The sequence below is a fragment of the Paralichthys olivaceus genome, chromosome 15 (genome assembly GCF_024713975.1).
Source record: "Paralichthys olivaceus isolate ysfri-2021 chromosome 15, ASM2471397v2, whole genome shotgun sequence".
Lineage (NCBI taxonomy): Eukaryota > Metazoa > Chordata > Actinopteri > Pleuronectiformes > Paralichthyidae > Paralichthys > Paralichthys olivaceus.
Window position 1 is genome coordinate 10,183,829 of NC_091107.1, and position 13,779 is coordinate 10,197,607.

The window sequence follows — 13,779 nt, forward strand, 5'->3', positions numbered from 1 at the left end:
GTGAGAGTGTGTGTATATAAGGAAGAGGGGATAGACCATTAGCCCCTGGCAGGCGAAGAGCTTTAATACAATGAGTTATGAACACTGCACAGTGGCGGATGGAGAGGGAGTCCGACAGACCAGATGAGAGAGAGAGAGAGAGAGAGAGAGAGAGAGACTTCAGCTGTATATATGGAAAATGGAGGAAGATCATGATATTTTCAGTGTGTGTTGAGATGACAATAGTGTGGGACCTTTATTATCGTCATTACAGCAGCACAACAGCCATTAACTAACTGCTGAAGGCAAAGCCAATAACAATAAGGTTAGAGTAAACGCTGATAATCAATCACATCAGCTTGTCCAACCTGCATCTGTAATGTGTGTGTGTATGTGTGTATTAGTGTGTATATGTACAGGATTCCTCAGGCATTTTCTGTTTTCCAGAGAAAACTTAAACAGACGTGTGTATGAGAAGGCAGTTGAGTCGTTGAGGGTGCCAAAGACCAAATCATCTTTCAGGTATTTAGAGAGAAGAATGTTTCTGGATGAGAGCTCAAGGAGAAAAATGAACGGGGAAAGGTCACTGATCATTTCAAATGCTTTAGAATTAGAAAAAATTACTTCCAGAGGGTAAATAATGTGGGACAGAGCCAAAAAACATGCACCAAAGAAGCTGTGACCTGCTTTCATCAGTCGTATACAGGATCGATGCCAGGTTTAATTTTAGACAGCATGACCTTGGTCTAGTATTGAGGCGGACACAGATAGAGAAGCAATGAATTCTGTCAAAAACTTCATTCCAACACCTTTGTTGTGAGGACCGATCTCCACTATATTGTTGTGTATTGTATGTTTTTACCACTTTCCATTTATTTGCTTTTCGCCAAGATTATATATTATATATATATATTTAGGGGACTGATATTTGTGCGTGTGTGAAATTTGGTGCAGATCAAAATAAATGTGTTTTCTTAAGTGGAGTGTTGGGCCTTTGAGTATGCAGCATTCGACAATAGTAAAGATTTTGGACGAAGTATCTTGAATTATTCTCTCCTAATCTGAAAATATCGATAAAAGGGTTCATTTTGAGGAGCTTGCAAACATCAGGACATTTATCTGCTTCATGCACTTCATCATCTTTTTTTCTGTTTTGAAGTTACTGGTTCCATACATACTGACATACATATTGATGCTTTGAAGTAAGCAGCCTTTCTTGGTGATGAATGACCTCTTCATTGGACCGTAGACTGTGAGCGTATTGATTTAAAACACATGACTTATGCACTGAAATGATGTGTGAAGGTGAAATAGAGAAAACACTGACTTTGAATGTGCATCTTTCCAAACACGTCTTCTGTGTTGCAGCAGCAGCAGCAGAGTTCGTCTTTGTTTATGTGCATCAGGCAGGGGTGGGGGTGGGCTGAGCGGGAGCTTAATGCTTTGTGTCTCATTAGCTGTGATTTGTGATTAGAGTGTGGGAAGCTCTCGTCTAAATAGCTGGCTATCATATCACAGGGGGGTGGGGAGTCTAATCGTGTTTAATCCTCTGGACAAGCTGCGACATGACCTGCACACAGGAGGACAATCGCTGCCCGCCCACCCGGCTGGACGTCCGATCAATCATTATCTTAATAAGGGATCGTTCATTTTCATCAACACCAGAGCATTTGTTTTCTATGGAGTGAAGGCAGAGGATTTCTTTACAGGAGGGAAACAACATTTGCAAACTCAGCACAAAGAGAGGCTACACACTTCCCACAAGCCTCCTCCTCCTCCTTCCTACTGTTTGCCAAAGCTTTTCCCAGTCACTCCATCATACGGTGGGAAGACATAAATCACAAGTGAAAGCAGCCGGAGCACAGGAGGGCAGCGGATTATGGCTTCAAGTGCTCAGAGGAGAGTGATGTGGAGTAGTTAGGGGTTAAACACAAATAAACAAAAAAAGGGACTTGTTAAGCCTCTTTTATGTCTATTCATGTATGTTTTTTGAAGATAAGAAAATAACCCATCTTCCTCTTATCACTAAAAGTTGAAAGGTTTTTTAGAGTGAAGCAAATCGCACCCTTATCTAACAGGACTACTTCTACTTCTTATCCCCTTAAAAAGTGAAAAGGGATCAAAATGTCCTTCTGAAACTCACATGTTCTCAAAAAGAAAAAAAAAACATACAAAAGGAAGAAGCATAAACACAATTCAAGGCCAAAATCCAGAGTTTGAAGGATGCACTTCATGGACGCAGAGATGCAACACAGAGGGGGAAAAAAACGAATCAAAGGGATGAAGACATGTTAGAGGGAGGAATATTTACTGGAGTGCAATCAAACAGTGGTATTGAAGGTATTAATACTTACAGTACAGTCCCAGGGCTTGGCAAGCAGAGAGGAGAGAGAAAAACCACAGTGAATACGAGAGTGAGAGCGAGTGTGGGAGGTGCACACAGGGAGAGACAGTGGTCGGAAACATCGTGACAGAAGAGAAGAAGGAGGGAAGACCGGTGGAGTTTCAACTTAATCTGTATGTTCATGGGAAACCAGAGAGGACTATGACTCATCATGTCGACAGAAGAACATCTGTTTAAAATCACAGGGAGAGAGACGCAAAAGGAAAAGAATAAAAAAGGGACTGGTAGAGAGAGTAGAGGAAAAAAGAAACAATGACACAGAGAGGGCGCTTACTGAGGATCAAAGATTTTTGGCTTCACTCGGAAACACATGCAAAATGGGACAAGTAGTAGTAGTTGTTGTTTTGCTTTTCCAGTTGTCTAGTTAGGGGTGGCTGTGGCTCAGGAGATAGAGTGGCTCATCCACTAACATCAAGGTTAGTGGTTTGATTCCCAGCGCCTCTAGCTCAAATGCTGAAATGAGACACTGAACCCTAAATATCCAGGTCAGAGTGTGAGGAGAAGTTCTTATCTTGTACTGTGACAAGATTTTTCACAGATTTTCAATTTAAAAAAAAAAATGAATTAAAAAATAATAATAATCCGATTAATCACTAATGGAAATAGTAGCCAAGAATAAGAAGTGGCTGAAGACAAACTCCATGAGAAACATAACACATGGCCACAAAATGATAATTAAACATATACTGGATTATAAAATGCATTATAATTATTTGTCAGATTTGATCCTAAATATCAACCTAAAGGCATCTTCTCCTAAAAGCTGTCAGAAATGGTGAAAAAGAGCTAAGACTGGCAAAACTGAGCTGTCATTGGCAGCCATGTTGCTCATACTCCCCAGTGTGGACAGGAGAGAGGTGATAGGGATGTTTCTGAGCTTCCTCTGGTCTGTTATTGTAATTACAGGTGGGAGTTTGAAGAGGCTGTTCTATCTTCTACTGTTTAATGTGCATAGAGGCCAGAGCACTGAGGGGAACTTGGGAGCTTGATATAATGCTGGGTGATTAATGAGGCCCAGTTGGTGTGTGTGATTATGTTCTCTGAAAAAATAAAAATAAATAAAAAACAGCCACCTGTGATGTATAGGTTTGCAAACAAGGCAAGTGTGTGTGTGCATGCGTTGCTCCATGAAAAATAGGTGGGGGAATAAATCAGGACCATATTCACTCGCTCTCTTTCACCTTTCCAATTCTGCTCTCTTGTTCTCCCCTCAATCTGTCTTTCAGTCCCATTAAAACACACACACACACACACACACACACACACACACACACACACACACACACACACACACACACACACACACACACACACACACACACACACACACACACACACACCTCTTGACAGGAAAGGGATGAATGAGTCCTTTAGTCCAGGAGGTTAATTCTTCTCTGACGGACACAATTCTGCAACAGCTCTGTGCCACTTCAAGAAGAAAGACCCCAGGGTGTGTGTTTGAGTGTGTGATTGTGTTAAAGAGAGTGTCCACCTATGCTGTAGACTTCTCACTGCTTGCTGTGAGTCAGTGACTGTGTTGCCTTTGTCAGCAGAAGTCGTTTTGAGGAGTTTGATTAAAGAGCAGAGACATGGAGTTTATGTTTGAGACAACCAAGTGCATACAAACACTACACTTCTCATATGGCTGCTTTATGTGATTATGCTAAAGGCTGACAGTTTTTCTGTGCACAGAGAACACAGGAGTCCTTGGATTTCATCGCTCAGCGAGGTTGAAGAAAGACCAGCGTCAGGAGAGAAGTGCTCAAGGCCCTGATGGCCATGAACGACTGTCAATGGGTATGAAAGTTTTGGTGCTTGTACACCCAAAGAGCTTTCAGCTGTTTAAGACATGAAAAAAATATGATTTCATGTCTTTAGTGTAGTACTTTAGTTTATCTAAGATTGTTGGTTAATTTTTTGACCACATTATCTTGAGGAAAAACTACAAACTATCAAATGCATAAATAACAACAATGCAAATATAGAAAATGCTAATAAGACAGATGCTCGTTATTATAATGTGATATTATCAGTTTAGCATCTCCCTCGTACTAATCAGCATGTCAGATATGGAAGAAATGTATGAAACATCCCCTTCGGCAAGATAGGTTATTTTTGTCAATTTTTGAAACCTCTGAAGACAGATAAAAACAACAAGAGAAGAAGAAGAAAGACGATCCTCATCATCCTCGGGGAGTCAACATGTTCTTGTTACCTGCAGGGTTGGAGAAGTCGAGGACGCTGGTGGCCGGCTGCAGCAGGTCGGGGCTGCTGGATGACAGGTTGCCAGGGATGGGCATGATGGCCACACTGTGACGACACTGCTTGGTACCCACAATGCTGTCGTCTTGGGACTGACCCATGCCTCCATCACTGGAGGAGATGAAGGAAGGGAAGGAGAAGGTTGGAGTGGGGGGGAAGGGTGGAATGAGAGGATTTCTTCATCAGACAAACTTCATGTTCTTAAATAAACTTTTAAGCTTTTGTTTTGCAGCAGTAGACATTCGGACAAAAAAGGCTGAAAATATATTTGTCCTTCTTGTTTTGAGTTTTAAGTGCAGTTATAGAATGAGCTTATTTTCCGTTCATCTTGAGAACATATTGAAATCACAACTCATAACCCCAGAAGAATGAAATATCAGGAGATTTAATCAAAATGTCTACTCTTGCAGAATAGCAACACCATATTTTAATATCACTATATTGGTCTTTTAATATGCAGCGGTGACACAGCTGAAATTCATCCATGAGGTGCTTTCATGAATGGCAGGAACTGATAAGGAGCATTCGCAGGTAGAGACGCACAAGTCACGCAAAGACACACACACACACGACACAATGAGACTGTATACACAAGCAAACAGACACAACAGTGGAGCACATATGAAAAGAAACAGAAAGTCCTGAGTGTTTCATTCAGATGTTTTCCTATGACTTGTTTCTATTTGTAACATCTGTTTGTTAGCTCTTGTTCTTTAGTGTGTGTGTGTGTGTGTGTGTGTGTGTGTGTGTCCAGCTGTTGGCCATATTAAAAGGCTAAACTGGGCTTGAGAGACAGGCGCCTTTCTACCTGGCTCCTCGGCCGCACTCGGGGGAAATGCAAACATCAACCTTTATATTAATGGCCTCATTAGAATGACTGAATCTGCAAACATGTGGTGGAAATGGCAACTCTTCTGAGACAAACCCACAGAGTGATTCTGAATAGCCCTGCATCAAATGATAAATGTGAGTGTCTAAAGGTTAGATAACACATTCTTACACAACTGTGGCAACTTTCAATTATTTTAAACTAAAATCCTGAGAAGCTTTAACAGCATCTAGAATTGGCTTTTATTATTTTGAAATGGGTGAAAAGAACAAAAGAAGGAAGGAAATAAAACAATATGATCAGAAAGTTTATAACATCCCACCTATTTGTGTGCGTCTGTACCATAGATTGTAAATAAAGATGGATGACACATCTCCAATTTCTCTACTACTACTAGTTCTATCCAGTAACAAAGCCAAAATATCCCTGATAAGAACGCTGCCATCTTGCAAATTTGGAACCAAAGTCTGCGGAGCAGCATTTGGGGGATAAAGTTGCGACCGATACACAACCTCGACCAATCACGAGGAAGTCTCAGCTGTCAATCATGACGTTTTACCCCATTAGTAGAATCAAATAACTAATAAATACTTACCGGAAAAATGAACACATGAACATACATCAGTGTGATAACAACTATAACTTAAATGACAGAAACTATCTATGGGAATCATTTTGTCAATGTGTATTCTGACTTATTAGCTTGGTCCATGTCTCATCCACTAACATGGAGGAGATGATTTATGACCTGGACTGCAGGCAGCCACCAGGCGGAGATCGAGAATATTTGGCTTCACTTTTAGCGAGCTGTCATGTCGTCCATCTTTAAGCACAGTCTATGGTCTGTACTGAAGTGGGTGCAGTAATGCAGGGCTGTGTGTTCCTTTAGCAAACCCCATTTAATTTTTTATTCACCAGATGAGAGGTACTGTGCTAAAAAAGGAAGAAAGAGAGGAGGGAAAACAGTGGAAATAAACTATGATGTGTCGCATTGGAAAAGCACTAAAGCAAAGCCCTTAAGTCTTGAAGCCTGCAGGTATTCACCTGGTATTTTTTGCAACATCCCTGCAGAATACTTTAGGCTAAGCAACTCATCATCTCAGGCTCAGAAAAATGAAGTTTGAATGTGAAACCTAAGTTTAAATCTACAGATTCAGCCGTCTATCATGTTGCAGAAGGCCAACGGTGCTTGTTTAGTGCTATACTGCATGTGTGTGAGTTCCCTGCTGTGTTGTGCACGTCTGCAGATGGATACTGAACCAAACGGTCGGAGGATGGGGGGGGGTTACACAAGATATCTTACCCAAACAGGCCCCTGAAGCAGCAGAGACAAAAAATGGGAGAAAGACAACATTGAAAAGAAAAAGAAAACAAAAGAAAAAAGCAGAAGTGTAGAGCTCTGCTGAAGATTTAACCGTCAGCAGAGTCACATCGCTCGTGTGTGAGAGACAAGGCCTCTTATCACAACACAAACACACACATGATGGATTGACAGAAAATACAACAGGCAAAGTTTAGACACACTGACAAGATTGCTGAAATAAACTTTCACAATGCCAGCTGAGATTTATATATATACAGCACATGACAGGAAACTGCAGGATGAGTGGGACAATTGGAATTTCCTGTCCAGAACCCATTCACAAAAAATGCACAATGATGTGTCAACAAGAAGCAGGAAGCAAATAGGATTATTGACAGCCACTATAGAAAATCTCATAGACTTTATGTTTATTGATAAATGAAAGGTAGGTTTTCAAAAGCCACAAAAATGCTACACTGAAATGTCTTCTTTTTATTAGTAGTCTAATCATAACAAAGAAAATAGCATCTAAGAAGCTCAAATACAATGTTTTAAAGCTTTTTTGCTTGATAAACACCTGAAATGTACTTCTTTCTGTCAATAAACTGATTTATTAATGGGGTATGCATTCAAAAGGCCGACCCCCCAAAAAACACCTGATGTTTTCATTTTCCTCATAACAATAGAGGCAGTGGTGCCTCTCTCCAGGAGGTCCACGGTTGTGACAGTTTTTAGTGACAGATGTATCGACTCGAAAACTGGAGATCCAATGTAAAAATGAAATCAACTTCAGGACAGTGCTGTCTTCAGCTACACGTCTTGTCTCCTCTTGAATGATTCTCTCAAAGTGCTACAACAAAACGTACCTACAAAAATAAAAAGAGCTGCTATAGTCTTTTCTACTTTTGCCTTTAAGTCAATACTTGTAACAGAGAAATAATTTCCTGAGTAAGGTTTTTTGCAGGTGGAGCAGCAGCGCAGCAGTGAGAGAGAAACGTAAAACATCTTGTAGGGTGAACAGAATAGTTACTGGGACATGGATCGATGTTTACAGCATGTAACTGTGTCACAATGAAGTACAGAGAATGAAAATGGCATCGTGGGACGTGAGGTCACTGTTTTATCATCATCACAGAGACTTCTGAGACACAGTGACTTCAGGCTGAGCCCCTCTGTCTATTTCTTTGTAATCTTTGGAATGTAAATCAGCTGAGTTAGTCGTTAAGGGATGTGTGTGTAATTGTGGATACACGGGCCTGGACAGCTTAATTTGGCAGAAAAACGACTTGTTCATTTCCAGTGTGTCCTTGTCATATAAAATCCCAGTCTGAAGTGGAGCACAATGTCAGCCAAGAACAGAGAAAAGCAGCAGCAGCAGAGAGAGTGGCTCCTTGCAAGTATGGAAGCTGGGAAATGGAATCCGAATAGGATTTTAAATGAAACGATAAGTTCTACCTCTCCCAAGGAGGCCATGTTTTCACCCCTGTCCTTTTGTTTGTTTGTTTGTCAGCAGGGTTAACCAAAAACTACTGAAGGGATCTGCAGGAAACTTGGTGGAAGGATGGGACATAGGACAAGAAAGACATTGGATTTCTTGACATTGTAAGATAGAGAATATGTCATGAATCTGGCAAATTTAGGGGACTGAAATCTATGTGTGTGTGTGCACCTTGGTGCGGCTTGATTGAATTTAAGGAGACTGTTGGTGGCGTGTGCTCTACAGAGTGCCATTCTAGCACAAAGATAAAATATAATTGGCCTTATTTGTAATTAGCCAGGTGATGATCTGGACAGATGTGTGTTAATGTGTTCTTACATGAACATTGTTGAAAGCACGTCATTAGATTAATGGAGAACAACTCAACCAGTAAAATAAAAGTGCACCTTCGATTAGAAATTTGGTCAGCAGAGTCATTTTTGTCCAAAAGGTAATGATCCTGCCAGATAATGCCAGATTCACAAAGAGAGCAAAACCATTGAACATGTTGTAAGTGACAGACTATATTATAGTAATGATGGTCACAGGTTGCATCTTTGTGACAGCCTTGTTTTCTGTGTGTGTGTGTGTGTGTGTGTTTCACATGCTTTAAAACTGCATGATATCTTAAATTACACTATCCTGAGAACAGCCTGTGCCGCACACACACATCCAGTGGACAATTTTCCAACAATGCCTCCCCTCAAATTTCCCTCCCACAACAGGCACTGATGAATCCCAATTGACCCACATCACCCATCTCATCTCCAGCCTCTTTAATCAGCCATCGGTTCCTTTGAATCGCAGAGTGGTTTCACTGGTGCCAACTTGCAAAAATAAAAAGCAATGAAAGCCCTTGTTTGGTCGATAAATAGAAGGCAGCCGAGAGCTTTTGGAAGCGGTGCACTGAGCCGGATCAATGACCCTGTGATAGCGTAGTGCATTATGAGACGGTGCACAATCAGTTTCCATGCAAACTGTGTGGCATTGTGGACGTAATCACTGCAGCGCTGGAAAGCTGAGACGGTAGAAAAGTAAAGGGACGTGGATTTGTACCAAAGTGTCATTTTGCAAGTGTGTGTGAGTGTGAGCTAATAGTGTGTGAGTTAGTCCTGCAATTGACAGGGAGAGAACAGCATCTTCTCTCTCCAGCGCTGACACAGTATGGAGTTTAATGAGGCCTGGAGAGGCATGAAATGATGAAATGAAATCAAGTCTGTCTCCGCACATTCCGGGTGGAATATTAAATGTGAGCTGCCACCTGCACAATTGCTTTCCATCGCTCCAGATGCTGCAAGCACAATGGCTAGTTACGGATGACAACAACATCGGTGGTTATATGATGATTATGACTGAATGATGATGACGACGCTGCCTTTAACATTTTTATTATATGGATGAAAACTAACTGACAGACGACTGAAAGAGTGAAAGAAGTGCACTGGATTGGTAGATAACCATTTGTTAGAAAGTGTAAGAATAAATGTCATATTTTCAGACATACTCTGGTGCAACAACATCTTGAAATGGGATGGACCTGCAGACCTGTTAGTACCCAACACACCAGCACTGGATGTGCTTACAGATCCTCAGGCAGAGTTCTTTTATCTGTTCCTGAAACATGCTGAAAACTAAAGGGGACAGGACATCTTTAAGTCTCTTCTTAAGACATACTTCAGAAAGTATTTCCTAATTTTCATTCTTTTCTCTTTTAAAATATTATTTCTATTCATGTTTTTTTTAGCGGTTTTGCGCTTTTGCTTTCATTTATTCACAAAATCGTTTCCATCTATAAATCGAATGATATCAAATACTACTGGTCTTTTTCTCCTGCTGTTATGCTGCCTTGAGAAGCACTATGTAACACTTGTGACAAGTGTTTCATAGATAAAGATTATCATCATCAAATGTTTTACTGTGTGCTACAGGTAAGGATAATAGAATAGGGTTAAATTGCTCAATTTTCTACTCCAGGCTGAAATGTGCTTCTCTGTAACATTGTGAGGTAAAATAAGCAGTTTGGTTTATCAGGAAAGCTAAAGGCTTAGATTTCTGCTCACACCTCTAATATTTCCTGCCTGCAGATGGTCACAGCTTGCTACAATACTGACACGGAGAGAGGAGAGATGATCCGGCCCGGCCAACTTCCTTTAAAGTGCTTTTTCGTGGAAGAGTTCACAGACTCAGGTATGAGGTAGAGATTGAATCCCCTTAAACTCACATCTTTTAAAGCCTCCCTGTGAGAAGATCTCCCTTGTGAGATTCAACTTATGCCGGTTTGTGTTTGTTGCTGTGTGTTGGCTTCTCTTCTACTCTCTCTGATCACATATACACTAAGATAAAGTTTGAAACGGTGACTGAGACAAGGCCCATTAAAACGATATGTTCCCCACCAGTCACTTCCAGGCTATTTCCAAGCTGCTGCTCTGCACACAGCTATAATCCTGATTTTATAACCACAACATCGTCTGACATAATCACAATACACAACTGCAGTGCTGTGATTTCAGATACAATAAGATCCAACTGGCCAATGGGGAAACTCCCAAGCCCCAGCCAGCTGACGAATGGTGCATCGCAACTCTATCTTTCACACACAGACATTCTGGTAGAAAGTGCTGGAACATGATCAGTCCAGTTAAACAATACATCATATTGGAATATTTGACTGTTGATTCATTTTATTTAAGGCTGCACGTAATGATGAGGCTGCAGTGTTTACATCAGTCCTCTTACCTGAAAGGTTTGGGTGGCAGGATGGTGAAGCGTGTCTTCTCCAGCATCTTCCTGATCTTGTTGCGTCCTCCTGACACCGTGTTGGCCTTCAGTTTCCTGGTGCTCTTGTGGTCCGTAGGGAACTCCATGTCTCCGGGGAGGTCAGGGATGGAGAAGCGGTTCCCTTTTTTCTCCTGGATCTTGGGAATATGAGGGACGCCATTCTTCTTCTCATGCACGATCCTACTGAGGAGCTCTTTGAAGACTAGATGGATGAATGAGGAGAAAGAGGAGGATTGACCATCAACTCAAATGATTAGATAGGAGGTATTTGTGCAACTCTGTGTGTGTGATTGAGAGCAAGTCACTCACCAAATATGTTGGTTTTAGCCGTGAGAGAGAGGTGGGTGTTGTTTCTCAGGATGTCAACGGCTTTGGAGAAGGAAATGTTCTCAAAGTTCTGACCATTGATCTCCATGATCTGAAACAAGGAAGATGTTGCAGATTTGAATTGTCTAAAATGTGTCTAAAAAATGTCTGTCACAGTGAGAGACACAGGTAGACATGGACCTGTGTTGGGATTTGTCTGGACTCTAGTTTGACTCTATGAATAACATTTTCCCCTGAAAAAGAAACTTTTAGATTATCCTCCAGTGACATCTAAAATACATCATTTACATTCTGCTTTGCTTTCATGACATTAGGTTTCTGCACTCAGCAAATCTGTAAGCAGCTAACTAAATGCAAAGAGTGAGAAATGTATATCCTGTCTTCTTAAATAACACAAAAAAATGAGGTATGCGACAGAGTGTGGGCTATTGGCCAGAATAATTTGACCACTTTCAATTCACATCACCTTTAGAAGAGATGAATTTGTAGTTTGCACTAATTAACATATAGAAAAAGAAGCAGTCAGCAGGAAAAATGCTGTTTCAGGTAATATAGATTGTTTTAAATCATGAATGGGAAAGCATAGGACCTGCATCAAAGAATCAAGAGTAGGAACATGAGTGAAGTTGTATACTGTGGCGATTAATTTGGTAGTTAGGTGCATATATTATGCTGTAATTGTTTCTCCTAGTTCCTCTGCATCTGACTTTATGGAGTGCACTAATGAGCTGAGCTCTTTCAATAAGCCTTTTAGTCCATTTAAATCCAGTTTGTTTCACTCCACTGTGACGTTTGTGATCTTTAAGTTGTTGTATTAGAAAATGAAGAAGGTCAACTATTAGGGCCTCCTTTTACTTTGAAGGAGCCCTTCTGGTTCCATTTCCTAAATACTGTCTCCAGTCTCTTAATTAAATCTCTTCTTACCCTAAAACTGGCCTATTCAGTATCTTACACTTCACCATGAAAATGCCATTATGCAGTCAAACAAGTGAGGTGTTTATTCTTTTGGACATTATAGCTTGCTGTGGGCGGATGTGAGTCTGGCTAACTTGCCACGAAAAAACAACAAGCCCTGAGATGAACACAAACACAATGAATGACTTGCTACAGTAGTGATGAAGCAAAACTCTCTGAGAGTGAAGTACAACTGACAACCACACTGTACAATAACCAGCACTTTCAAGGGTTTCTCAGGTTGAAACATATGTGCTTTATACATTTTTTTCACCGTCAATGAAAAATACTTAAAAGAATAAAAGATTTTAAACTGGCTAATTGCAATAGTGTCATTTTTCTTCTTCTCATTCAAAGCAGCAGCATTGAATCAAATCATAAAGCACCAAACTGCTTTATGGCACATAATGTTGCATGACATCCTCTCACCTGATCTCCCCTTTTGAGTCCAGCCTCCGCAGCCTTGCTCCCTTCCTCCACTGACTCCACAAAGATGCCGAATCCTCTCTCGCTGCCGCCCTGCACGCTGAAGTAGAGCGGCGACTCCCTGGACGCCTTCTGTAGAGTGATCTGACGCCACTTAGCCTTGGCAGCGCACGCTATGTTCAGGAGCCGCAAATGGCCCTTCATTTTCTGATGAGAGGAAAATGGGAAAACGATGAGCATTAAGAGTCTTGCATTTAAATTGGCTTTTGTCTCCAAAGTTACGCAATGTGCTTGTAGATGTAAAACAACATCATGTGGTCAATGCATAAAGCTGATTTCAAAGCAGTTTGGTTTCGCATGAGAATATCGGCAAAATAATCGTTTGACCTGTTCTTAAGAGACATTTTGTGCCAGAGATTCTTGTTTTTTTCCAAATTAAAGAAGTTTTAATGAAATAATAACATTTTAACAGAAGTAGAGTTGTGAGGTTTTGTGAAAACAAAATATTTTTAGAGACATTCTAGGTGCAAAATAAACAATATAAGTTAGTGAAGAATATATTGTGAAGAAAGCTATGTAAAAATGTCAACATGAAAGATTTACTCTGTTGCAGCTCAAACGCATTTGAATAAAAACTAAGTAAAGATTGTTGTTTGAACTTACTGATACTTCTAGATTTTTCTCAAAGTCCTCCAGAAAGCGTGTCATTGCCGGGTCACCCTCAAAGTCATTGAAGTGGTTGTTGACCCACAGCAGCACTATTCTCGTAACCTGTTGAGACACAATGAGAGCTTCATTCAGCCGAGACACATGTTCACACAGTTCTGTAACAATTTATTTTCAATTTCCCGTTCTTCAAAAAGACCTTGGATTACTAGACTGTGACCTGCTCTGAGAAGAAATTCTTTGAGAGCCCTTACTGAGCGGTTTTATTGTAGATGTTGGGTCACAGGTGATTGTTAACAACATTCAGCCCCTCAGGAACTGGTAATTCTGTGTAGTGTTCAAGGACTACTTGTGCAGCAATGTGCATGTGTATA

General features: G+C 40.8%; 1 protein-coding gene across 24 annotated transcripts in view; it reads right to left on the bottom strand.

The window, feature by feature from the left end:
• Positions 1-13,779, bottom strand: part of LOC109628648 (Rap guanine nucleotide exchange factor (GEF) 6) — a 131,095-nt gene that overhangs the window by 22,706 nt on the left and 94,610 nt on the right. For 11 of the 24 annotated variants that reach the window (XM_069510116.1, XM_069510125.1, XM_069510124.1 and 8 more), the window contains 7 exons: positions 13,403-13,510; positions 12,743-12,946; positions 11,342-11,450; positions 10,991-11,234; positions 6,778-6,789; positions 4,599-4,756; positions 2,334-2,348 (listed from right to left, as the gene is read on the bottom strand). In XM_069510116.1, the coding sequence (XP_069366217.1) occupies positions 2,334-2,348; positions 4,599-4,756; positions 6,778-6,789; positions 10,991-11,234; positions 11,342-11,450; positions 12,743-12,946; positions 13,403-13,510 (850 nt within the window). The remainder of the gene's footprint in view (positions 1-2,333; positions 2,349-4,598; positions 4,757-6,777; positions 6,790-10,990; positions 11,235-11,341; positions 11,451-12,742; positions 12,947-13,402; positions 13,511-13,779) is intronic. The other 13 variants (XM_069510122.1, XM_020085871.2, XM_020085869.2 and 10 more) reach the window with 3 other exon arrangements.